Source organism: Oncorhynchus gorbuscha, linkage group LG18 (assembly GCF_021184085.1).
Source record: "Oncorhynchus gorbuscha isolate QuinsamMale2020 ecotype Even-year linkage group LG18, OgorEven_v1.0, whole genome shotgun sequence".
NCBI classification, from domain to species: Eukaryota; Metazoa; Chordata; class Actinopteri; order Salmoniformes; family Salmonidae; genus Oncorhynchus; species Oncorhynchus gorbuscha.
This window is the reverse complement of record NC_060190.1, coordinates 39,781,976-39,808,465: the sequence shown is the minus strand read 5'-3', so window position 1 is coordinate 39,808,465 and position 26,490 is coordinate 39,781,976. Positions and strand designations below refer to the sequence as shown.

The following is a 26,490-nucleotide window of genomic DNA, read 5'->3' as shown; positions in this document are numbered from 1 at the left end:
ATCGGGAGTCCCATAGGGCAGCACACAATTGACCCAGCGGCGTCCGGGTTTGGCTGTGTAGGCCATCATTGTAAATAAGAATTTGCTCTTATCTGACTTGCCTAGTTAAATAAAGGTTCAATTAAATAAAAACAAATGACAAAGCAAAAAAAGTTGTTAATTTATAAACATTTTAAAACTGAAATATAACATTTACATGAGTATTCAGACCCTTTAATCAGTACCTTGTTGAAGCACCTTTGGCAGTGATTACAGCAACGAGTCTTCTTGGGTATGACGCTACAAGCTTGGCACACCTGTATTTGGGGAGTTTCTCTCGTTCTTCTCTGCAGATGCTCTCAAGCTCTGTCAGGTGGGATGGGGAGCGTTGCTGCACTGCTATTTTTAGGTCTCTCCAGAGATGTTCGATCGGGTTCAAGTCCAGGCTCTGGCTGGGCCACTTAAGGACATTCAGACACTTGTCCCGAAGCTACTCCTGCGTTGTCTTGGCTGTGTGCTTTGGGTCGTTGTCCTTTTGGAAGATGAAACTTTGCCCCGGTCTGAGGTCCTGAGCGTTCTGGAGCAGGTTTTCATCAACAACAAAAAAGGAGTCACTGTCCCATTACTTTTGGAGCTCACTGTATGTCATCAACCCTGAAAGTCCCAGAATGGGGTGAAAATGGCAGCCATATTGGTCAGGGAGAAATCCAAACAAGTCTAATTGGAATGAATGCCAGTAGAGCCATAATCCTGATTTTACTTATGCAGGATATTAAAAGTAAGGCATGTGAAATATCAGAAATTGTGTAATAATTTTTGTCAACCTAAAATATTGTCATATAATTATAAATACAGTGTATATGGTTTTTATACAAATTTTCTGAAAAAATGTTGGCACATTGTCATTTAATTTAATACATTTATGGAATCATTATTCTAAAACTGGCTGGCTGGCTAGCTAACAAATATACTGTGCAGATACATTTAAAAATTCATAGGTTCTTTGAGGGTACATTGTTTTATATGATAGTTTGTTTTATATGTGAGATATTTTTTTGATTAAATCATGTACCAAATTAAACCATTTTGTTTTTAGCAAATAATACTGTCTTTTTTAGGATACCTAGGGCTCTATTAAATCTGTAACGCTAAATAAATTGTTATGTAAAAAAATGAAAAAGTTACAGATTCCGCAATATAAATGTTAAGGTCATTTCCAATTGATCCGACATATGCAGTGTTTTCCATGAATGCAGTCTCTGCTAAAGCGGGAACATTGCCTTTAAATTTCAATCACGCTGTAACGCTGAACTTCCGCGATGCGTTATGAATAGAGCCCCTAGTGTTTGGTTTGTGGGTTCTTTGGAAAAGACAGTGGCATCTTGGTATTTTCATGGCCTTGAGTGGTGATCATCACATGAGCACACCTAATCCGCATGCATGTCTCACATTCACACTTACACATTTTATTACTTTCAATCAGCTGACACACAGCTATTTCATTATACTGTACCTCCTTATATAAAGACCAGTACACCTCTATTTCTGCTCTCATGTCTGTGCAATCAACTTGTCGTGTCTGTCTGTACACACATGTTCATCTATTTCAGCAACTTTCTTAAGAGCGCTATGTTATCAAATGGTTTGTTTGTTCAATGTATCACCTCATGCTACCAGATATCTATGTAATAATGGTTTCTTCATGAAGACATAACTCTCAATACAGGTGTACCATATCAACTTGTCTGCACACACACTGGTCCCCTCTTTATCACTGCCTCTGTTTAGATATAATATGCTCACCGTTGTTATTGTGTAAGGTAATAGGTAATTATATTGATCCTATCCTACCTCTTCTACTTCAGAGGGCTTCTATTTAAAGCACTGAAATGTTACACCTCTGGGAGGGAGAGAAGGAATGGGAGAGGGTGTGTGTGTGTGGGGGGGGGTGAGAAGGGCATCCGGACCCGAGCAGAGCCCTACATGTGACCAGGAGACAGACACACCGCTACAGGTCTATTTATAATGTGGTGAATGGCTAGGCCCCACTCTGCCTCTGCTACACCACAGGCAAGGACAGGCGGACGCAGGAGGACAAACACACAGCATGTTACTGCTGCAGGAAAAGCTGACCCTGGAGACTTTATACTCATCCCACAGGTAGGAGGCCATTCTTGCTGAACAGACACTAAACATATCAGCATGGAATACCTACACCACACATACTGTAGCCTACAATACAGTTCCAATCCTTCTTACTGAATGCTAGAATGCTACTTATGGACCCGTGTTGTGCTTATGACATAAGTTACCACAAGCCCTCAGTGTCCTTTGCACATTTTTTGCACATTTCTGACTTAGTTTCATTATAAAAAGCTGTCTATCAACCCAGAACAAAGCCTCAACAGCATACGTTGAATGGTATCTGAACTGGTTGACTTTGAAGAGTTGGACGGGTTAAAGCTCTTTTTCCATGAAGTGGATTTGAATGCATATGAATCTTAGATCTTTATGTACGTGAAAACAAAAGATACGCTAACTCGAATGTATTTATTTTGGACCACATTAGGATTTATATGGGTATGGACTGTATGCCAAAGTGTATGCAGAGTGAAGAGGCGAGTTACAATATGTCTGACATAGATTGCACACGCTAACAGAATTTTAACCTTGAGATGTTTCCAGTATGCATAGTATGTTGTGATATTGTAGGTGGAAGGTGACAGTAGTGTCTTTGCCCAACTCTGATCACATGACCATTTTTCCAGGAGTAGGGCCATGATGTATTTTTGGGGGTCTGTTATGGAACTGCAACTGCCATGTTTCTGTGACGCATACTAGCTCATCACTTTTTTACATGAACTGATCTACCGGGTGTAGATTTCGACAAGGTACTGCTTGAACTAGAGTCCGCTTTCATATAGCAAGAGGGGAGGGCAGTGAGTTCATCACAACAACACCCCAAGACAAATCAAAACGTTATAGTTCTAAGTCTGAAATGGCACGAGGGCTCCGTTTTACAATTAATCATTTTCAAAATGTTCTGTACGGCATTGTGCTTGATTTACCGGAACAACATAAAACATGTAGAAAATAACACTTCTTGCAGACACTGCAGAAGAAAAAAAAACATTTAAAAAAGTTATATTTTATCTTTTCCTTTAAAGTATTCATTACATCTTCAGATAAATATCTGTAAATATAATTAGTAAAAGATGCATAAACAATATGTGTCATCCAGCATGTGCCTTGGGTTACTTTCGATTTGTTTTGCCCCCCCCCCCCCAAGTGAGAATACAGTGCATTCGGAAACTATTCAGACCCCTTAATTTTTTCCACATTTTGTTACGTTACAGCCTTATTCTAAAATTGATTCAATCTTTTTTTTTCCCTCATTAATTTACACACAATACCCCATAATCACAAAGCAAAAGCAGCTTACATACAGTGAGGGAAAATAAGAAGAAGATCTGCAAAGAGGAGTGGGACAAAATCCCTCCTGAGATGTGTGCAAGCCTGGTGGCAAACTACGAGAAACGTCTGACCTCTGTGATTGCCAACAAGGGTTTTGCCACCAAGTACTAAGTCATGTTTTGCAGAGGGGTCCAATACTTATTTCCCTCATTAAAATGCAAATCAATTTATAACATTTTTGACATGCGTTTTTCTGGATTTTTGTTGTTGTTATTCTGTCTCTCACTGTTCAAATAAACCTACCATTAAAATTATAGACAGATCATTTCTTTGTCAGTGGGCAAACGAACAAAATCAGCAGGGGATCAAATACTTTTTCCCCTCACTGTAAGTATTCAGACCCTTTACTCAGTACTTTGTTGAAGCACCTTTGGCAGCAATTACAGCCTCGAGTCTTCTTGGGTATGACACTACAAGATTGGCACACATGTACTTGGGGAGTTTCTCCCATTCTTCTCAGCAGATCCACTCAAGCTCTGTCAGGTTGGATGGGGAGTGTCGCTGCACAGACATTTTCAGGTCTCTCCAGAGATGTTTGATCGGGTTCATGTCCGGACTCTGGCTGGGCCACTCAAAGACATTCAGAGACTTGTCCCGAAGCCACTCCTGCTTTGTCTTAGCTGTATGCTTAGGGTCGTTGTCCTGTTGGAAGGTGAACCTTCACCCCAGTCTGAGGTCCTGAGCGCTCAGGAGCAGGTTTCATCAAGTATCTCTCCGTACTTTGCTCCGTTCATCTTTCCCTCGATCCTGACTAGTCTCCCAGTCCCTGCCACTGAAAAACATCCCCGCAGCATGTTGCTGCCATCACCATACTTCACTGTAGGGATGGTGCCAGGTTTCCTCCAGACAAGACGCATGGTATTCAGGTCAAAGTGTTCAATATTTGTTTCATCAGATCAGAGAATTTTGTTCATCATGGTCTGAGTTTCCTTTAGGTGCCTATTGGCAAATTCCAAGCAGGCTGTCATGTGTGGCTTCCGAGTGGCTTCCGTCTGATTAGTGGAGTGAAGCAGAGATGGTTATCCTTCTGGAAGGTTCTCCTATCTCCACAGAGGAACTGGAGCTCTGTCAGAGTGACCATCAGGTACTTGGTCACCTCCCTGACCAAGGCCCTTCTCTCCCAATTTATCAGTTGACCAGGCGGCCAGCTCTAGGAAGAGTCTTAGTGGTTCCAAACTTCTTCCATTTAAGAATGATGGAGGCCACTGTGTACTTGGGGACCTTCAATGCTGCAGACATTTTTTGGTACCCTTCCCTAGATCTGTGCCTCTACACACTCCTGTCTCAGAACTCTACGGACAATTCCATGGCTTGGTTTTTGCTCTGACATCACATGCACTGTAAACTGTGGGACCTTATATAGACAGGTGTGTGCCTTTCCAAATCATGTTCAATCAATTAATTTTACCACAGTTGGACTCCAATGAAGTTGAAGAAATATCTCAAGGATGATCAATGGAAACAGGATGCACGTGAGCTCAATTTCGAGTCTCATAGCAAAGGGTCTGAATACTTATGTAAATAAGGTATTTGTTTTACATTTTTAATAAGTGTGACGTTCACTGTCTTCAAACTCCCTGTCATGAGCCAAGGCGCAGCGTGTATGTAATTCCACATCTTTTAATAAAGTGAAACTTTCACAAAAAAAAAACAGGTAAACAGAAACCGAACGTGACGCAACTGTGGCGCACACAAACACACACAGAAATTAAATAATTACCCACAACATTAGGTGGGAAAAAGGCTGCCTAAGTATGATTCCCAATCAGAGACAACGATAGACAGCTGCCTCTGATTGGGAACCACACTCCGCCAAAAACAAAGAAATAGAAAACATAGAATGCCTACCCAAATCACACCCTGACCTAACCAAATACAGAAATAAAACGTCTATCTAAGGTCAGGGCGTGACAATAAGTTTGCAAACATTTCTAAAAACCTGTTTCCACTTTGTCATTATGGGGTACTGTGTGTAGACTGTAATGCAACAAAGTGTGGAAAAGGACAAGGGGGGGTCGAATACTTTCGAAATGCACTGTATGTAAAGGATTCTATAACCTTTCAACTTTGACATTTTAACTAACGCCCTTAAATGTTGTGTTATTTACAGATGCAGGAGCCTGTGAAGGTTGCCATGGACGACTTAGACCACAGTGTGCACATAGCGGAGCGGGACTGGGACAGCTTCTATAAGGAGAGTGAGGAATGCTCCCTGCCACAGCCCGAGCTCGCAGGCTCAGACGACTTGGGCCTCAGTGATGAGGAACCAGAGGATTCTGTGTGTCCAATGTTTCCGGCCTTAGGCAATGTCCAAGATGACCCCCGGCAGCAGAATGCAGCTCCAAACACTGCCATCCCATCTGAGCCCAGTGTTAAGGAAGAGGCTACCCTCAGAGAGGATTTCATCTGTACAGACCTGCCTGTAAAGATTTGTGAGAGTGGCTCTGAAGAAACACAACTAAATGATCCATTGAGCTTAACTGAGGAAGAGGGTGGTGCTCTCTTGGACAGGGTCTTTGACAACTCCCCCCATGCACAGAAAGAATCAGATTCTGGCTACTATGGAGAAAACAGAGAATCTGGGTACTTTGAAGAAAACAGCCTCACCACAGAGTTGGTAAAAGACACCCCAGGAGAGACTGCTGAGCAGAACACAGAAGAGACCTCTAGGAACCAGGACATAACAAAAAATCTGGGTTCAGTTCCAGAATTTTCAAGCAACAAGTGCACAGCTAACAGTGACCCCTCTGGAGCCTGTGATGTCTCAGATATCAAAGGTTTCGACGGAGAGCTGCCAAGCGAAGGTGGCACTGGTACATTACATGAGATCTTAACACCCCTCTCCATACAGCCTGTTCCACTGCCACACCAAGACCTGTATCCAGGCCAAAATATCAGCCAGGAGCAGCTGTTGTGCCACACAGAAACAGCTATATTATGCGAGAGACATGCCATTGTGGCGCCAAGGGAAGAAAAAGAGCGCTGGTTTGTGACCGTGAACGAAAGTCAAGCGCCTCACAGAGTGCATGCTGCCACCGCGGTGAAAAAAAAGAAGAAAAAAAAAAACTTATAGGAATTCAGTCCCACGGGGCCACCACACCTCAGAGGGGCCAGACCCTCCCCCCTGAGAGTGAGTCAGAGATAGATATAGACGGAATGGAGGAATCTAACAGACAGGAGACCATGAATGAGTTTAGTACCCAGTCACACAATAAGTTAAAACCACTGCCAGACACACACACATTGCCAAATAATTATCATAGAGAAGTCTATATAGAGTTTCCCAAAATAAATGTAAGCTATTCGGAGTTACCCCCTCTCTTTTCAGAGTTAAGCTCTTCATCATCATTCAGTGAAGATGTGAATATTTCTACAGAGTCGCCCCTTCAGAGGGATGACTCCACCGAGGCGCTCGACCCAGAGTCGTCTATAGAAGAAAACAAACAGGAAAATTACAGCTCAGCCGTTGGCTTAAAAAGGTCAGTAGACCATCCATTATCCAAACTACAACACCTATTATTTGCACTTCACCGCTCTGAGTCTGTGTACTCGAATGAGGAAGGGGAATTATTTTACACCACCAGCACCAGCTATGATTCTGAAGAGGAGTATGTCTCAGCCACAGAAATGGAGGATACTAACCCACCTTCCAGTGAGATAGATTCCACTCTCTCCGCCTCTCTTCCTCTACAAACCCCTACTGCTAATTCACAGCCACTAATTCAGGAAGACTGTCTAAATTGCCCCTTGATGTCACAACGTGAAGGTTATGAAAACACAGCTGACAAGGCTTACATCGAGTCTGTCAGAACATGTCCCTCCACTGGTCACAGTAACAGTAACCCTATAATGTCAGAGGAAAGCTCAGTGCCGGCTGATTCAAAGCACAGCCCTGACTCCCACATGACTAATGAGACACCAGCACACAGAGCTGGTGAGCCACTTACAGTCTGGGAACATTTACCACAGACGAACACTTCAGAAGATCAACCTCCTCTTTCTCTTCCTGAAGTAACAGTGACACCAACAGAAAACCCTGAAACATCGTATAATGCATCAGACCCTACTCGCCCAGTGTATGCCATCTCTGCTTTTTGGGATGAAATGGAAAAATTGACGATTAAAGACATCTTGCACCTCAGGGTATGCAGAAGCCCATCTCCCCCGAAGGAGACCCTCCATCCTCAGGAATCTGACAGTACACGTGTTGATGTCACAGTCACAGACGCAGACATGCTGAACAGTTCCCTGACTGATATTGAGGAATACTATTCACAAGACAGCTCACTAATGGACACTTCCGATACCGCAGACTCTGACTATTTCACACACAACGATGACTCCCCCAAGCCATACCGCTCGAGTTGCGAGTTCTCTACCTTCTCCGATTTTGACGAAGAGTACATGCCATTTCTCGGCACTAGCTCAATCCCCAGCCCCGAGCTTGGGAACTTCGAACAGAGAAGATCAGAGTCTCCCTGCTCAGGGGCCATCTCACAGGAAGAAACAGACTCCAGTACTGGCCTGGCCACTCCTGTTGACTGTGAGGAGCTTGCAGCACTATCCTCCTCCTCTGAAGACAGCATCCCCAACGAAGACAGTATCTCCAGCACCAGCCTCCTCCCAGATGCTACATGCCTGAAAAAGATCAGGAAGAGCAGAAGCATGCTCAACATTGTGCAAGATCTGGAGGTAGCTCAAGTAGAGACGCAGCTGAAAGACATGCGCAATGCCCAAGCTCTGGAGGTCGAGAAGCAACTGAAAGACATGTGCAATGTACAAGCAGCTCTGGAGGTCCACATGCAGCTGAAAGACGTGCACAATGTACAAGCTCTGGAGGCAGAGATGCAGCTAAAGGACGTGCCCATTGTACAAGGTCTGGATATAGAGATGAGGCCAAAAGACATGCGCAATGCCCAAGCTCTGGAGGTCGAGATGGAGCTAAAGGACATGCTCGAGGAAGCCGAAAAGAGCTTATTTCTCAACAGCTGTCAGGACTTAGACTTTGCGGAGAATCCTGTTCTTGCAGTGATTGATAGAATCAGCCGAATGGCCTCCCCAATTCTACCCAATACAGACATACTGGACGAGCGCTACAGAATCACCTTTCCAGAACTATACGAGTATCTGTTCACAGAGGATGTACTCTCTGTCTACGAGTCCCTTCTGTCTACGTCAGTGGCTGAGTGCTGTTATGACTACTCTCTCTCTAAGTACGGAGCTGGAGTGTTATTCCCTCCGCTGGTCCAGCAGTCCCTGCATGGTGAAGGAGAACCAGTCCCCATCTTCTCCTGCTCTCGCTCGGCTGCACGAGACCTCAGGTCCCCCGAACTGGAAGATTTTCTCTTCCCACAACAAGACACATATCTCGAATCCGAAGAGGACTGCTCCCCTATCCGAGTGGTGACTCGCTCCGACATCCAGGCCAAAGAGGCTGTGTCCTTCTCCTCGTCCGCTTCTGCAGCCCCAGATGGTTACCCACAAAACACCCACTTCTACAGCCAGAGAGGCTGGACAGGGAACTGGAAGAGCTTGCTCTCCCTGAGGAGGATCCGCTTCCCAGGAATGGGCAGCACTAGCAGTAGCTGGTGCTGGAGGTCTGGTGCCTGGATGTCTCCAGCTGTGGGTCAGGCTCAGAGGGCTTTGCCCCCTCTCATTACAGAATGCAGCCAAGATGATACAATTGTCAATGAGGCAACCAGGATCTCCCCTCCTCCACCTGAGGTCATTCAACTCGGACACCAGATCTTCAGACAGCTTTCAGAGAAGCAGAGACGATTCAAAAGCCTACAGACAACCGTCTCAGTGTCAAGTAAGTATTATCTAGTGATGTGAGATGGTTGATCCTTTACCTATACAATCACACATTGTGTCCATACATACTCTTATACTTATACACATACAGGTACAGTGCCTTGCAAAAGTATTCGGCCCCCTTGAACTTTTCGAACTTTTGCCACATTTCAGGCTTCAAACATAAATTTTTCAGTTTTTGATTTGTTAGAAAAGTTTGAAATATCCAATAAATGTCGTTCCACTTCATGATTGTGTCCCACTTGTTGTTGATTCTTCACAAACAAATACAGTTTTATATCTTTATGTTTGAAGCCTGAAATGTGGCAAAAGGTCGCAAAGTTCAAGGGGGCCGAATACTTTCTTTCGCAAGGCACTGTAACTGCCAAAATAATGGAAACACTTGAGTAATTGAGGGATTCAAACTATATTGAAAGCAGGGGCTTCCACACAGGTGCGGTTATGAGTTAATTAAGCAAGTAACATCCCATCATGCTTAGGGTCATGTATAAAAATCCTGGATAGGCCATTATTTTGCATACCATGGCTATGCCCCCATAGGATAGCAATGCCCCCATTTATTAGGCACGAGTGGTCACTGAATGGTTTGATGAGCATGAAACGATGTAAACCACATGCCATGGCCTTCTCAGTCACCAGATTTCAACCAAATTGAACACTTATGGGAGATTCTGGAGCGGTGCCCGAGACCTCGTTTTCTACCACCATCAACCACACAACACATTTCCCGTGGAGAAATGATGTCACATCCCTCCAATAGAGTCCCAGACACTTGTAGGATCTATGCCATCTTTGCTGTTCTGGTTCGTGGTGGCCCAACGTCCTATTAAGACACTATGTTGATGTTTCTTTTATTATGGCAGTTACATGTACATTATACATAATACTTCATACGTTTTATGTATTAAGGTAATGTATTTTCATTGACCCATCTCAGTTACATGTGTTTTCCCCCCTGTAGAGAAAGATGGCATCCTCTTCTCACTGAAGCAGTCTGACATGTGTCTGGTCTGTATTGCCTTTGCCTCCTGGGTACTGAGGTCAGCAGATCCAATGGCTGCAGATACATGGAAAGCAGGTAAATCCATAGAACCGCTTACTATTGCTAAAAAGCACTGTCATCAATTATCATTGGTTTTTATATCAATGTTTTATTGTATTTATTCTATACATTTCTTAGGTATTAAAACGGAATATAAATAAGTCAATTACTCATGTCTAATTGTTGCCAGGATGCCAGTCTGTTTCTGCACTTGCCAACTCCTTGTGGAATTGCCATGCCCAACATTGGCCGGACAATGAGTTACCAAGGTAGCACAAACAGAGCTTGGACCGGACTGGTATAATTGCGAGACAGGTTTCAAATTATGTAAACAAATCTCTCTGAACAATTGTTCAGCTCTGCTGGCAAATGTGAGTGCCATATCTGCCATCCAGTACCTTCGGCGCTACGTGGTGAAGAGAAGGGAAGCTGGAGATCTGAATGATTCAACTGAAGATAAGGCATGATATATAGCTATTGCTTCTAGAGAACCCTTTCCAGACATTTTAACTTGGGTCCATAGGAGTGTCATAAGAGTTTCATACAACGTAGAAACACGAACAACCATTTACAGTTGAAGTTGGAAGTTTACATACACCTTAGCCAAATACATTTAAACTCAGTTTTTCACAATTTCTGACATTTAATCCTAGTAAAGATTCCCTGTTTTAGATTAGTTAGGATCACCACTTCATTATAAGAATGTGAAATGTCAGAATAATAGTAGAGAATGATTTAATTCAGCTTTTATTTCTTTCATCACATTCCCAGTTGGTCAGAAGTTTACATACACTCAATTAGAATTTGATAGCATTGCCTTTAAATTGCTTAACTTGGGTCAAACTTTTCAGGTAGCCTTCCACAAGCTTCCCACAATAAGTTGGGTGAATTTTGGCCCATTCCTCCTTACAGAGCTGGTGTAACTGAGTCAAGTATGTAGGCCTCCGTGCTCACACACGCCTTTTCAGTTCTGCCAACACATTTTCTATAGGATTGAGGTCAGGGCTTTGTGATGGCCACTCCAATATCTTGACTTGGTTTTCCTTAAGCCATTTTGCCACAATTTTGGATGTATGCTTGGGGTCATTGTCCATTTGAAAGAACCATTTGTGACCAAGCTTTAACTTCCTGACTGATGTCTTGAGATGTTGCTTCAATATATCCATATAATATTCCATCTCATGATGCCATCTATTTTGTGAAGTGCACCAGTCCCTCCTGCAGCAAAGCACACCACAACATGATGCTGCCACCCCTGTGCTTCACGGTTGGGATGGTATTCTTCGGCTTGCAAGCCTCTCCCTTTTTCCTCCAAACATAACGATGGTCATTATGGCCAAACAGTTCTATTTTTGTTTCATCAGACCAGAGGACATTTCTCCAAAAAGTACAATCTTTGTCCCCATGTGCAATTGCAAACCGTAGTCTGGCTTTTTTATGGCGGGTTGGAGTAATGGCTTCTTCCCTGCTGAGCGGCCTTTCGATATAACACTAGTTTTACTGTGGATATAGATACTTTGTCCTGTTTCCTCCAGTATCTTCACAAGGTCCTTTGCTGTTGTTATGGGATTGATTTGCACCACAGTACGTTCAGCTCTGGGAGACAGAACGCATCTCCTTCCTGAGCCTTATGACAGCTGCGTGGACCCATGGTGTTTATACTTGCGTACTATTGTACAGATGAACGTGGTACCTTTACGCGTTTGGAAATTGCTCCCAAGGATGAACCAGACTTGTGGAGGTCTACAATTTGTTTTCCAAGGTCTTGGCGGATTTCTTTTGATTTTCCCATGATGTCAAGCAAAGATTCACTGAGTTTGAAGGTAGGCATTTAAATACATCCACAGGTACACCTCCAATTGACTCAAATTATGTCAATTAGCCTATCAGAATCTTCTAAAGCCATGACATCATTTTCTGGAATGTTCCAAGCTGTTTGAAGGCACAGTCAACTTAGTGTATGTAAACTTCTGACCCACTGGAATTGTGATACAGTGGATTATAAATGAAATAATCTGTGTGTAAACAATTGTTGGAAAACTAACTTGCGTCATGCACAAAGTAGATATCCTAACCGACTTGCCAAAACTATAGTTTGTTAACAAGAAATGTGTAGAGTGGTTGAAAAATGAGTTTTAATGACTCCAACCCAAGTGTATGTTAACTTCGGACTTCAACTGTATATCTCAATCACAGTAGTAATTGCCATAGCATTACATCATTTTTACTGGCAGGACAGTAGAAGTAAAGTTAATAAGCATTCTAATCCAGATAGAGGCAGTTTTCCGGATACAGATTAAATCTAGTCCGGGACAACAAAAAAAGCAGGCTAAATGGAGAATCTCCATCGAAAGTGCTTTTTAGTCTGGTACTGGGTTTAATCGGTGTCTGGGACAGAGGCCACTAATGTTTTACTCAACAGGAGGCTTGAGCTGGTAAATGATATTAGATTTTGACAGTGAGACATTACCTAAATTGCGATGTTCAGTATGCAAATATTTCTCAGACAGGATTAAACACACCTAAATAGCAGGGATAAAAATGTTCTGGGTGAACGGAGGTTGATGTGGACCATAGAGACTAATAGAGACTGTGCAGTATGTCAATGTAACTTCACAGTAACATGGTAAGCATGACTATGTGGTGCCTTCATGTAATAAAACAGAGTATTCGGGCCTTGTAAAAAGCATTTGTTGTGATTAAGTCAGTCAGCATGGTCAGTTCCTACATTTTATCAAGAGAATTTGAAAGCTAACCATTAGTGCCTATTTTTGACATATGTGCAAAGCAAAATGCAATTTGTATGTAGAAAGTCTATGTGGAGAAAATGGATTTGTCAAGAGTTACGTGTAAGTCAAAGATGTCAGTCAGCCTGGTAGGTTTGTGTTAATGCTCGGAGAGAGGCTACAGTATATGTCCTTGCTTTGTCATGCATGCAAACGGGAGAAACGTGCAAAATATTCTGTGCTTGCAAAAAGGGAGATGTGCAACATTTCATGTGAATGTATATGGGCAACGTACGTATAGTTTATTGTACATGGTCAACGTACATATAGTTTATTGTACATGGTCAACGTACGTATAGTGTATTATACATGTCATGACAGAATGTCCTTCCAAAGCGTTACGTTGGGGGAAGAAAAAGAATTGGAGGGAGTTTTAAGTATGTCTAAATGAAAGAATTGATACAATTTGATAACGCGTGGTTGGTTGCTGTGTAATAAATGATCTCAATGATGGTCAGTCCAAACAAATCATTCAGTTGTTGCAAATTACCATCTCAGATATCAATTACATTTCCACCAAGGGCTCTGTTGAGTACACAACATATTATATCACATTGTGCATCAATTAAAGTAACTGAATGTACTTCAGCATGACTCTGCATGTTTATAAAATGCCAATATTAACATGGTCTATACGAGGCTCCGATTTGTTTTCTCGGCAGTGGAAAGGCCAAATGGTATCTGCAATATTTGAGATATTTGAAATGAATATCAAACACTAGCACTTTTCACCTTAGAAAAGTTTAATGAACCTCTATGATAATATGGTACTGTGTGTGTGTGTGTAAGTTGATGGAATAACTTCAAGAAGCTATTTGTCATTGTTTAGCAATTAAATGTACCACTATGCATCTCTTCCTCTCAGTCTCCACTTCATTTCCATATAATTGCACAAGTCTGGATGTAGGGTCTACATTACCATACACTCAGTGTGTTGGGACTTGAAATGGCCACAGTGTAGTGATCCTACTGAAACAGCACAGCTTCAATGAGGAAGGGTGAGGATTGCCCTCTATTGGCCAAATGCTGTTACCAGAACAATCCCCCCCCCAAAAGGTCTATCCTAAGCAACCAATACATACAGAAGATATACTTTGAACAAATGTTATCATATTATTGCAGAATTATTTATTCAAATAAATATGCAATGCATACATTTTTGTTTTTCCATATTATTATTATTTCACATAAATATTAAAACAGGATTTGTCCATGGTAGGGATGCCAAGGTTATAATGCTTTTTCTGTTTCGTCTAACCAACACAATATTACTTTCCTAATCCACTGTTCTAAACACTGTTTTCTGTCAGGGGTGACAATAGTGATACTCCAATTTATAATTTTCTGTGCTAACCCACTTTACTTTATAACGCTATATATACTGTGTGTATATCTAAATAATTTAACTTTATTGTGCCAGCTTGCAAGTCAAGAATTCACACCTCATATTAATAATAATCATAGTTATTAATATAGAATATTGAACATATATTATTTACAATCTCAAAAATGTACTGTGTGTGTCAGAGCTTAGGTTAAATTGTGAAAACTTATCTTGAAATATATAAAACTTTAGGGTTTAGACAAATATTTAGCAGATATAGAATAAAATTAATCTACTATGCTTTTTAGTTGTCTAAACACAAATGAACAACGCTACTCTAGGTTCTGATGAAAATCAAAAGGGAAACAGTCATGCAAGGTTATTACAGTCAATCATCCAAACATCTAATATTAAACGTCATTCTGTACAATGAGATCATTCAGATTGTTTAGAAATTAAAATGATAGTTCACCCCCCCCCCCCAAATCAAAGTTTGTCAGATGTTTTCATAACTCCAAAAAAGGTGAGCCATATTCCGCACTCGCTATATATATTGCATTAGGAGAACTCTAGAAACAACAACATCCATATGGAGTGGTAGACAACAAATGGTATGGAATAGAGACTACACTAATCTTCCATTTCTATAACCAGACCATTATTGAAATATGAAAAAGTCTCACAAAAACTTGGATGATTTGGGGGTAAACTATCCCTTGAAGTGCTGAGCAAGAAACAAGCATACAGATCCAAAGATAGTTCATTCTCAATTACATTTAGACTTATAGAAAAGGATACACTAAGATTAGTTGTCGCATAATGTCAAAAGTACACAGCATTGCTATCTCTATGTATTTCCATGGTGACTCACACCGCCAGGTGTCTCACGATGGCTTGTCACCTTCTTTCTTCAGGCGGCTGCGGAGGAAAACAACAACAACACAATATTCATGTCAGTGCAATAGCTCATCAATAAACCAAGATCCTAATTTTGTCGAGGGATTGAAGACTTCTCCATAAATGCATAAATGAAAGCGCTGTGGTTCAGCTAAACTGTTGTTGTTGGTTGTTTTTCGAGGTGGTAATCACCTCACCTGTAGTAATCCTCCTGCCCGGGCAGAGGCCCCCCATGTTGTAGGTGGTGGTGTCCATGCAGCCACTGCTGCTCCATGGCCAGCCTCTGCAGCTCTGCTGACTGGGCGTGCATGGCCTGGAGCTGGTGGGCTGCAGACATCTGTGGGATGGGGCCCTGAAGCTCACGGGGGTACCCTGCTCCTGCAACAGCGGCATAGGCTGTTTGGATGTTGATCAAGGGACACAAAACCTCAGAGTGAGTCTCAGTCAATTCACAATAACACAGAAATATAGACTAAATACAGTGAACTGAATGTGTGCGTTCCCATATAAAACAGTGAAGGTTGAGGTTCCTCACCAAACAGTGGGTGTCGCAGCATGTCATGGTCGTGGGGCAGGTCGTTGAGCAGAGGGTTGGGGATGGGGCCTCCGGGGAAGGGGAAGCGGGCCAGGCGGGGCCCTGGAGCCAGGGGATCCAGAGGGTGGGGGCCATTACCTGGGTGACAGTAACACACATCATCTAATGAAGCAGGAGAACAAACAGTATATCAATTAACACATATCACACACATCAGTTAACATAGTGCAGGGGGGGTGAACAATACACGCATACCAACTGACACTGGTAGACAGATACAGTAATAGTGAGGAGAAGCATCCTCTCTCAACAATTAATAAGACTACCAAACAACATTAAATAAGAATGTTTATTTTATTTTAATGAAGATAGCTACCTTGTAGCAGAGATTGGTCCTTAAGCTTCACTCACCATAGATGTGGAACAACTATTACCACTTAATTCTGTTTTTTTTGTTTTTACATTTAAATCGGATTTGATTGTTTTAGAAGACAGAACTAAAACAATAATCAATTTGTGAATATGCAGCACATATATGTACACACTTATCCTGAAGATGAAAAACAAAACAAAAAACATACAAGTGCCCTTTACCCTCACCTTGGTTGAGCGGGTCCTGCTGGTGCAGGTGCAGGTGTGAGTGGATGTGGGAGTGCTGGTGGTGATGCGGCGTCACGTTCAGCATCTGCAGCCTGGCGGCTGGGTCATTTGCCACAGACGCCATCCTCTCTGCGTGGAGCCTCTCGGCAGTCAGCCGCTCAGCGTAGCTCAGCTCCGGACGCATCTGGGGCCCGGCCAGGGCCAGCGCCTGTCTCTCCCTCTCCAGGTGGTTCTGCATGGCCGGGTGGAAGTGGCCAAAGGGGTGGTGGGGAGGCCCAGCGATGTGGGGCAGGGCCAGAGCTCCATGTCGAGCAAAGTGCTCCATGGGGTTGGCTGATGGATGCATGGTCTCCATTTCCGGGGGTTTGACCTCAAAGCCGGGCTTCATTCTCTCGCGGAGCTCCCTCTCTCGGAGGTTACGGAGCTCCCTCTCTCGCATGCTGGGGTCGGCGGCGTACAGGCCGGGCATGTGGTAGGCCAGCAGTGGGTCCCCGGGGGACAGGGACACGAAGAAGGGGTGGTTGCGGTTGGTGGGGGACATGACGTGGGGTCGGGCGTACTCACTAAGGGTGCGCAGGGCCGGGGTGTCGGGGCCGATGTAAGGGGGGACGGCCGCCACGCTGGTGGGGGGCTGCTCGAAGGAGGAACGCATGTGGACCTGGCCGATCATCTGGACATCACTCATACGGCTGTCGTGGGACGAGCTGGACGCTCTCTGGAAGAGGGAACATTAAGGTGGTTAAAATTTGCGAGAAAACAATGTATAGAGCCCTACAGACATCATTAACTGATTACATTGTTTGACTATGTAATAATATCATTGCTGAGATAGGAGATGGTAAGACATGTCAGTGTCAAAAAGGAAAACGACAGGCTCTGCTCCTTCATGTAGCTCAGTGCCAGAGCAGCGAGCACAATATGCCCTATCAAATCCCTTGGAAGAAGAAACACAGAAATCAGACAGGCAGAGGCTTGGGGGAGGATCAGAAAACAGCAAGCATAGCGAGTAACAGCAGCGCGGCAGCAAGAGACACCAGCGCATGCGTGCGCCTGACATCGAGGAAGCATGCGTAGAATGGGTCGACTTAAATAGACTGCATGTAAATAAGAGTGCGAATCCAACTGGTGCAATATCCACTGATGCCACCACACTCGGGTTTCCCTTCTGAACGGGCCGGGCCACAATTTATTCATGTGAAAGAAAACAAACAAGGAATAGAGGGAAGACCACAGCACATTACTCACAGCATTTTTCTCTTCCTGCCTCTCTCGTTCCCTCTCCCGCTCTCTCTCCCTGTCCTTCTCCCTCTCCCTCTCTCGGGCGTTGTGTTCAGCCTCTCTCTTGCATCTCTCCACAGCCTCCTCTCTCTTCTTGGCCAGCTTGGATGAGGCCAGAGGGGTGAAGAACAGGTCTGTTCTGGAACACGAGTTGTAGCCACGGTCCAGGTGTTTGATAAACCTGAAAAGAAAAAAACAATGGACGTGTATCAAAACAGCATATTTAGAAATCACACAATATTACATTTGAGAATGTAGCAAACTCAGATGAACAACATCTGTTATACATCGAGAAACACAACACCATAAGATGGTCAACAATATGGCCACAATTACATCTGTAAAGGAGACCTATTCTATAAGACCATCATGAGCGATGTCATGCAGTAAGTACCGTGCTGATTGGCTGGCGTGGCTGGCGATGTCGACAACCGAAGGTTCTGGCGAGGGACTTCTAGGTGGAGGGGGCGGGCTCTCAGGCTCACACTCATCCAATGGCTCTTCTTTAATCTGGACATGTGACCCTCCCATGCCAATGGGGTTTCCGGGCGAGGGTCGCAGGGGCATGGAGGAGAAGGAGGGCTGGAGACCAGGGACTAGACCCATGGTAGAGGGAGCAGAGGGGACAGGGTGCAAGGCCGAGGGGCCAGAGGAGGGCAGGGTGGAGTGGGAGTGACTGCCTCTGCCATGGAGGTTCTGCAGCTGAGTGAGCACGGGAGGTTGGGGTGGGAGTCCCTGCTGCATGGGTAGGGACTGGGGCATGAGCTGGAGGGGGGGTGGAGGGGCACCGGGAGGGTGCTGGTTGGGCAGGGAGTTGAGGGGCTTCAGTGCTGGCGGTGGGGGCAGGTTGGACGGCATCTGGAGGAAAGGGGGAGCAGAGGAGAGGTGCGGTGGCTGCTGCTTGTGCGATGGTGGGATGGGTGTGGTTGGGGGTGGTTTGATTTGGGGCCCAGAAGTAAGGGGGATCGCCTGGGAGAAAGGTGGTTCCCTGGGTATGTGAGGAGGGGGTCGCTGGGGGCGGGGGCCCTGGGTGGGAGCACCATGGAGGGGCAGGGTGGGAGGAAGAGAGCCAGGTGGAGGAAGAGTACCCTGGAACACAGGAGATGGAGGATGAAGGGCCTGTCCCAGTGGTGGAGGGAGGGGTGATGGGCCAGAGATGGGGTGTGAGGAGGGGGTGGGGGTTGGCTGTGTGCTGGGCCTGACTCATAGCCAGCTGACTGACCAGGCTGAGCAGGCTGGGGGGGCTCTGGGGAGTGGGGTACCTGGGCCTGTACCTGGCCAGGCTCTGCAGAGGGAGAGGTGCCCCGGGGGGGCAGGAATGTGGTCGAGACTGCAGCCTGCACTGGAGGAACAGTCGGTGCGGTCTGTGTTACAGCCAGGGCAGCAGCAGCAGGGGCACTGATGGTCTCTGCTGCCGCCTGGTGGGCACCCTGGGGCTGCTGGACAGAGGAGTCGGAGTCACTCTCATTGCCCTCGTTGCCCTGGTGAGGGCTGGGGATGCTGGGGGAGGAGGAGCGGTTGTCCTGGTCGATGTCTTTGGTGTCGCTGCTGCCGTCGTCTTGGGCACTGCGGCTGTCTGAGCAGCTCTCCTCCTCCACCTCCCCCCCCTCTGCCTCAGCCTCTCCATCGCCCTCTGACCGGCACTCCACCTGTTCACCCTGAGAGGAATGACACACGGTTAGAATTGTCGACGAGGGGAGTTAATGTTAATGTTACATGAAAAGAGGCAGTGGATAGTTCCAGACACACCCAACAATGTAGCTCAGCGCAGGAAGATAAGACATTAACTGAAGAATAATGAGGAAACAAAAGCATTTCTGAGAGCTGGTCTTGTACATTTTTGCTTCTCACTGATCTTGAACCTGTTCGCGGTCATCGCCTCGCTACCGTCTTAGTCTCCGTCTCACCTGCTGTGTTTTCGTCCTTTTAGTTGCTGTTCTCTCAGGCTCCTCTGGGTCCTGGGCTGCACTCTCCCTGGAACGTTTAGTACTCTTTGGTAGGGGCACCTCTTCCTTGATCTTCTGTTGGATGGAAGGAATAGAATCTGGTTATTCAATTCAGTTCTACGGTGTACGTACAAACACAGTCAAAAGTCTTCGGACGAAGAGGAAGCTCTGGTCTGAATGGCAGATATACAACTAGACATTTGTTAAGATATGAAGTGTACTTTCAATTCACAAATGCGCCATTACAGTGAATACATATGTCCCTGACTTAAAAAAGAAAATATTTAAAAAAGAACATGTACCTTGCCAAGCTTCTTTGTGGAGTCAGTCTTGTCTGAGCCGGAGCTTCTGGATGTGTTGGAGGTGGAGCTAGCTCCACTGGGTGCAGGAGATGGATGGCTACTGGACTGCTGGTCTTCATTGGTAGGGGAGCCTGTCCGCCTCTTGTGGCCACTTCTTAGTGAAGACAACTGGAGAGAGATACAACGGAGTAAGTACTGAAAGAGAGAATGATTGTAACAACAGACAAAGATCTGGACGGTACTGACTGAGACAAATTAGTGAGGGTGGCAGGGGAGGTATCCACTAGACGGGGCTAAGATGGGAGGCTCTCAGCCTTACCGGTGCTCTGCTGCGTCGCGTCCTCATGCCGTGCTTCCCGTTGCCCTCCTCTTCCTCTTTGACAGGTTTGAACATGAAGGGAGGGTCAGCAGGCTTGGGGCCGGGCGGCAGGCGGCCATGTTTGTTGTAGAAGGTCCGACAGGTGGTACACAAGAGGATGTTATCTCTGCCGCCGTGCTGCCAGTCCTTAGAGGCTGAAATTAAGGCCCAGTGCAGTCAAAAAAAAGGGAATTTCCTGTGTGTGTGTGTGTCTGTATGTATGTATATACACTGCTCAAAAAAATAAAGGGAACACTTAAACAACACAATGTAACTCCAAGTCAATCACACTTCTGTGAAATCAAACTGTCCACTTAGGAAGCAACACTGATTGACAATACATTTCACATGCTGTTGTGCAAATGGAATAGACGACAGGAGGAAATTATAGGCAATTAGCAAGACACCCCCAATAAAGGAGTGGTTCTGCAGGTCGTGACCACAGACCACTTCTCAGTTCCTATGCTTCCTGGCTAATGTTTTGGTCACCTTTGAATGCTGGCGGTGCTTTCACTCTAGTGGTAGCATGAGACGGAGTCTACAACCCACACAAGTGGCTCAGGTAGTGCAGCTCATCCAGGATGGAACATCAATGCGAGCTGTGGCAAGAAGGTTTGCTGTGTCTGTCAGCGTAGTGTCCAGAGCATGGATGCGCTACCAGGAGACAGGCCAGTACATCAGGAGACAGCCCAACACCGTGCAGGACATTTGGCATTTGCCAGAGAACACCAAGAGTGGCAAATTCGCCACTGGCGCCCTGTGCTTTTCAAAGATAAAAGAAGGTTCACACTGAGCACATGTGACAGACGTGACAGAGTCTGGAGACGCCGTGGAGAACTTTCTGCTGCCTGCAACATCCTCCAGCATGACCGGTTTGGTGGTGAGTCAGTCATGGTGTGGGGTGGCATTTCTTTGGGGGGCCGCACAGCCCTCCATGTGCTCGCCAGACGTAGCCTGACTGCCATTAGGTTCCGAGATGAGATCCTCAGACCCCTTGTGAGACCATATGCTGGTGCGGTTGGCCCTGTGTTCCTCCTAATGCAAGACAATGCTAGACCTCATGTGGCTGGAGTGTGTCAGCAGTTCCTACAAGAGGAAGGCATTGATGCTATGGACTGGCCCACCCATTCCCCAGACCTGAATCCAATTGAGCACATCTGGGACATCATGTCTCGCTCCATTCACCAACGCCACATTGCACCACAGACTGTCCAGGAGATGGCGGATGCTTTAGTCCAGGTCTGGGAGGAGATCCCTCAGGAGACCATCCGGCCACCTCATCAGGAGCATGCCTAGGTGTTGTAGGGAGGTCATACAGGCACGTGGAGGCCACACACACTACTGAGCCTCATTTTGACTTGTTTTAAGGAAATTACATCAAAGTTGGATCAGCCTGTAGTGTGGTTTTCCTCTTTAAGTTTGAGTGTGACTCCAAATCCAGACCTCCAAGGGTTGATACATTTGATTTCCATTGACAATTTTTGTGTGATTTTGTTGTCAGCACATTCAACTATGTAAAGAAAAAATTATAATATTAATAAGAATATTTCATTCATTCAGATCTAGGATGTGTTATTTTAGTGTTCCCTTTATTTTTTTGAGCAGTGTATATATATGTCCACACTATGAGGTTGGAATAATACTGTGAAATTGTGGAAATTATGATAATGCCTTTTCGTATACATTTTTGCCTGTTTTGGTGGGATGGAGTTTTAGCCTGCCTGATGATACGATTTCATACTGAGATCAAAACAGCTGCATTGGACCTTTAAAAAATGTAATTTAATTTAATCAACGGTATTGATCCCAAAAGGAGAAATTGGATTTGGCAGCTACATAGTACACAGACACACAGTGCATAAGAACCCATTGACCTGAGCACTGGTGGCTGGTGGAGCAAGTACGATACATGACATCAATGCAAGCTAATAGAATCAATGGGGGAATAACATTGTTGTGTTCTCTGAAGAGAAATGGAGAAAGTTCAGCTGTACTCACTGGTAGTAGCACAGTGTCCACAGGTGCCCTGCTCGCTGTCTTCACTGTCCAGATCGTCCTCACTGGCCGAACTCACGTCCACTGCAGGAGAGAGAAGAGATCAGATTAAAGACTATACCCACTCCTATTCATTTCGATCTTATTGTGTTGTCTACAGTTACTAGACTAGAAGATAGACTAACGACCTGCCATAAAATCAGCTAAATCTTAGGGGAATTGATCCTCCCCAGAACTCACATGATTGGGCCCGGGAGGGGGTATTCACAGTGGCAAGGGCTGCGCGAGTCTTGGCCTTGCGTGAGGATGGCTGTCTACGATGCTGACGGTAGGGCCGGGTGCCTGCAGCCTCGGGCGTTTTTTTCCAGTGGTAGTAGAATGTGATCAACTCACCCTGCCAACAACACAACACGCATGATTTTGAGGAGGGGCACAGATTGCAGATTCCAATGAAGATACTGACTGCATCTCAAACAGTTAGGTCTGTTGATTGTGTGTATAGTTATGTCCAATTATATCTGTCCGTTATGTCTAGACAGACATGAGAGGCAGTATGATAGTAAAATATATTACACCCGGTGTTTTCATTTACCGTCTTCTTGTTGGGCAGCAGCTCTTTGCGAATCCGGAAGAAATGTTTCCCGTACTGTCTCAAACCTTTGATAAACCGCTTCTGTTGATTGTAAAAAGATTGTGGTGGAAGCAAAACTAAGTCAACATAGTTCCCAAACATTTGTCTTGTGCAATATACCATGCAGTGTAAACGTGTTTCGTAATGTTGCACTGTTGTCTATGTTATACAATGGCCATAATTCATATTGAACATGCATAGCATTGTTGCTTGGAGTAACCCGATGGAACCACAGAGCAGCCCTAACAGCACATAGGGCCATATACTGTCTTGAAATTTGAGCGCTTAACTCAAATATCTGCGCTGGCATCAAGGACTGATTTTGCAAAAGCCTGAGCTGCAACGCTCATCTCAACTCTATATCGGGTCCATAGTGTCTAAAGTTAAACATTGTCTTTGCACCTGAAGCAAGCATGGTGCAAGTTGCCTTACCACGTCATCTTCTGACCAACATTTCTCAATAAGTTTGGGCACGGGTTTCTTCACTAGGCGCTGCAGAGCTTTAGCCGCGTCATAGCGGCTGGCGTGTAACTGTAAAGGGAGACAAAGGAACACAGAGCTCCTGAGAAGGGTTACAGATCTTATTCGTAGCAATATATTGTTCACACAATTGTACACGGGATATTTGTTTTCCATTTTTTTTCTCGACCATATTTTTCGGAAAAACCACAAATTACATTTAAAAAGAAAAAGGAGAAAAAATGAAGTAAAACAGGTGAAAATTAAATGATGTTATTGTTCCATTTCATATTCCCATTCGCAAAGTTATCCTGCTGACCATGTTTAAAGCGTTGAGTGTGGTATCGTCACGAGAGGCCGCCAAACAACCATCCTCTGTGGATCCTCCATCACACATTCCTGCAAACGCTGCCATGCTCCTTCAATCAGGAAGAGGCAGGAAATATAAATAAATTAGGAGGGCTGTGCAGTCAGTCAGGATGACAAGAATGAAAAGCATTGTGCACTACAGACCCCTACAGAAGTGTTTTTAAATGACATTATCTTTAACAATAATGACCTGACAGGCGAGCTCGAAGAACTCTGATAGGACAAGTCTTTGGACTAAATGACAACTAAAAACCAGCAGCAGTCACACTTTCTTGATATGCTCACCAATCTGAAACAATTATGTTCTTTCTGCACACAACTTCATGACCATAGTAAAGCACATCCCTCTCACCACCAACGCTGACAGACACCAAGGTTTTGAATGCATCCCACCAGTCTTTAAATCTGGCAGGAATCGTATGCACCATTCATCACAAGAGATACAGTATGAGTGTAGCCTGGTCCCAGACCCACTTTTGCTGTACAGCCAACAACAACAAGAGTTGGATATACAGCCAAAACAGATCTGAGACCAGGCTAAATTGAGTGCTGCTGAGTTGACACTAACCTGGCAGCTCTGAGGTACATGAGGAGGTCACAATCATTGACCCCTGGCATCCACACCAACTCTTCATTCTCTGTCTGGGTCTGCACACCAAGCACAGGGCGTGGTTGCAGCTCAGGGAGCTTGGCCTGCATACACACAAATAATACAGACAGGTACCATGTTAGTCTCGCCATCACAGTTTATTACAACGATATGCCTTTTGCACCATGTAATTCACAAATACGGGCAAATATATGACAGGTTATGACCGTGAGATAGTTTATGATGACACACTGTATGAATCAAGTAGCTCACAGATTTTGCAACAGAGATTGTCAAAGACATAGCGGTACTGCTAAGGTCTCGTATGGGCAATACAGACTAGACAGAGTGACATCCTGCCTACAGGGGTTTGTTGGACTATTACCTGATGACTTGATCCCACTCTGATCTCCCCCTGTGTGCTGTTCAGGCTCCTGGAAATAGGGGTAATTCAGTTACAACATAAGTTACATATAGCATTACATTGTTATATTATTACGTTATTGTAGATTTCATTACATTAACTAGCCTTTATTGTATAATATTTGCAACTGATATGAACAGAAAGGAACCAAGATAAATATTTTTTGGACAATGCAATGCAAGAAACACAAGTCTTATTTGTTGTTGCATCAAGTCAACTTGACACAATTTCATCAACTGTATAATTAATCAAGTAAACACTGTAAGGCCGGTAGGTAGCCCAGCAGCTAAGGAGTTGGCGCATCAGCTGGTTGCTGGTTTGAAGCCCGGGCCGGGCACTGGAAATAAAGGGTGGATTTGATCTGGCAACTGGAGAGCTGCTGGGTTCAGTTTAACAACAATCCCCTATGGTTGGGCCCTTAACCCCACAACATGCTCTTCATCCAGGGGTGCTACACTGCAGCTTTGATCCTGTGCTCTTCTCAACTGTGTGCAATCAAATTTCTGTTGTAACATATGGATAATAAGGTTGTATTGGATTTTAATGTTTGCTATTCAATTCATGTTCTGTTCTAAAACAGAAAGAGAACTATGTCTACTGCTAGATACCCTTTTTATGACATACTAATGCATGTGTTGTTTATATGCAACAGTGATTATGCATATTTAACACAAATCACATGGCAAATATGCTATACGAGTCGTGCCAATATTTTAATCCCTAATCTAAATATCAGAATATTACAGTTTTAGAATTGCATTTCAATTGGGCAGTGTTTTCCTTTAATCCCGCCCATCCATCAGTAAGAGCCAATCTGAGTGCGGGTATTACGTTCCCGCCTCCAAGCATTACATAAACGAGACTCGTCTCGAGGCCCTTGCAAACATATCAATCACACATTGACATCTTTTTACAAATTGTCAACAAGCATTTACTGCTTTCGAGCGTATAACGCATATTTTAGATTTTAAATCATCAACCTCGTGTTGTCAACGCGTCTATTTACGTGGCACGACTAGTCTCGCAAAATGGAGTATTGATATAACCTAGCTACATACTCTTTTCCAATGTGTAGCTAGCCACCCATCTTTACAGGGAGAAGAAAAACGACAGAAACCACAGCAACTCTGTCACAGTTGATTTGACACATAGCGGTATGACACTAAAGTCCAAAATTCAGTAACGTAAGGATATATTTTGTCCGTACGGTAGCTAGCTTGTTAGCTTTACATAGATTAGGCTAACAACTCCATCGCGACAATTGCAATTCCCAAGTATGTCATAAAAATGGCAATGTAAACATTACAATACAAGATGTTCGCGTCCAAAAACATATACATTTAACGAGGCAACTCGAATACCTTCTCGGACTGAACAAGTCGTCCATGTCGGAGGCTTGTGTCGTTTTTATGTTGACACTGCCAGTGTAGTGGTCGATACAAACTATGCAATTCCTCTATTTCATAGCTACTACTCAAAATGGAGGCTACGAGGAGTCGATTTTATTCCTACCACTAAGCTGTGCAATGACCTCAGCCCCCACACGCAGCCTTCAAAGTTCCTTTCTCTGTAGACATAACTGAGCATGTGCCGCGGTCCCTAATACGATCATCCACTTGATGTCCACAGAGCCGTGCCCCTTTTAGAGCAACGACACAAAAAAAAAATACAGAAGATCAAACGTATAA

At 44.5% G+C, this 26,490-nt stretch overlaps 2 protein-coding genes across 3 annotated transcripts; one reads left to right on the top strand and one right to left on the bottom strand.

The window, feature by feature from the left end:
- The first annotated feature begins 1,998 nt into the window (after positions 1–1,998).
- LOC124002454 (PPARGC1 and ESRR induced regulator, muscle 1) lies at positions 1,999–11,001 on the top strand. 2 transcript variants are annotated; one of them, XM_046309859.1, is made up of 4 exons: positions 1,999–2,139; positions 5,564–9,265; positions 10,229–10,345; positions 10,667–11,001. In XM_046309859.1, exons 2-4 carry the CDS (start codon positions 6,391–6,393, stop codon positions 10,774–10,776), a joined length of 3,102 nt encoding a protein of 1,033 aa, XP_046165815.1. In that variant the 5' UTR covers positions 1,999–2,139; positions 5,564–6,390; the 3' UTR covers positions 10,777–11,001. The 2 variants fall into 2 exon arrangements, with proteins under 2 accessions (XP_046165815.1, XP_046165816.1); XM_046309860.1 differs by lacking the exon at positions 10,667–11,001 and adding an exon at positions 10,500–10,659.
- A 3,199-nt stretch (positions 11,002–14,200) lies between these two features.
- Positions 14,201–26,386, bottom strand: rereb (arginine-glutamic acid dipeptide (RE) repeats b). Its single transcript, XM_046310936.1, is given in 18 exon segments — positions 14,201–15,337; positions 15,514–15,712; positions 15,852–16,013; positions 16,452–17,166; positions 17,697–17,910; positions 18,124–18,555; positions 18,558–19,387; positions 19,637–19,750; positions 19,978–20,145; positions 20,297–20,490; positions 22,334–22,414; positions 22,571–22,724; positions 22,923–23,003; positions 23,394–23,492; positions 23,740–23,839; positions 24,358–24,482; positions 24,764–24,812; positions 26,164–26,386. Coding segments are annotated over 18 exon segments (3,777 nt in total). The 5' UTR covers positions 26,190–26,386; the 3' UTR covers positions 14,201–15,303.
- Positions 26,387–26,490: the final 104 nt, after the last annotated feature.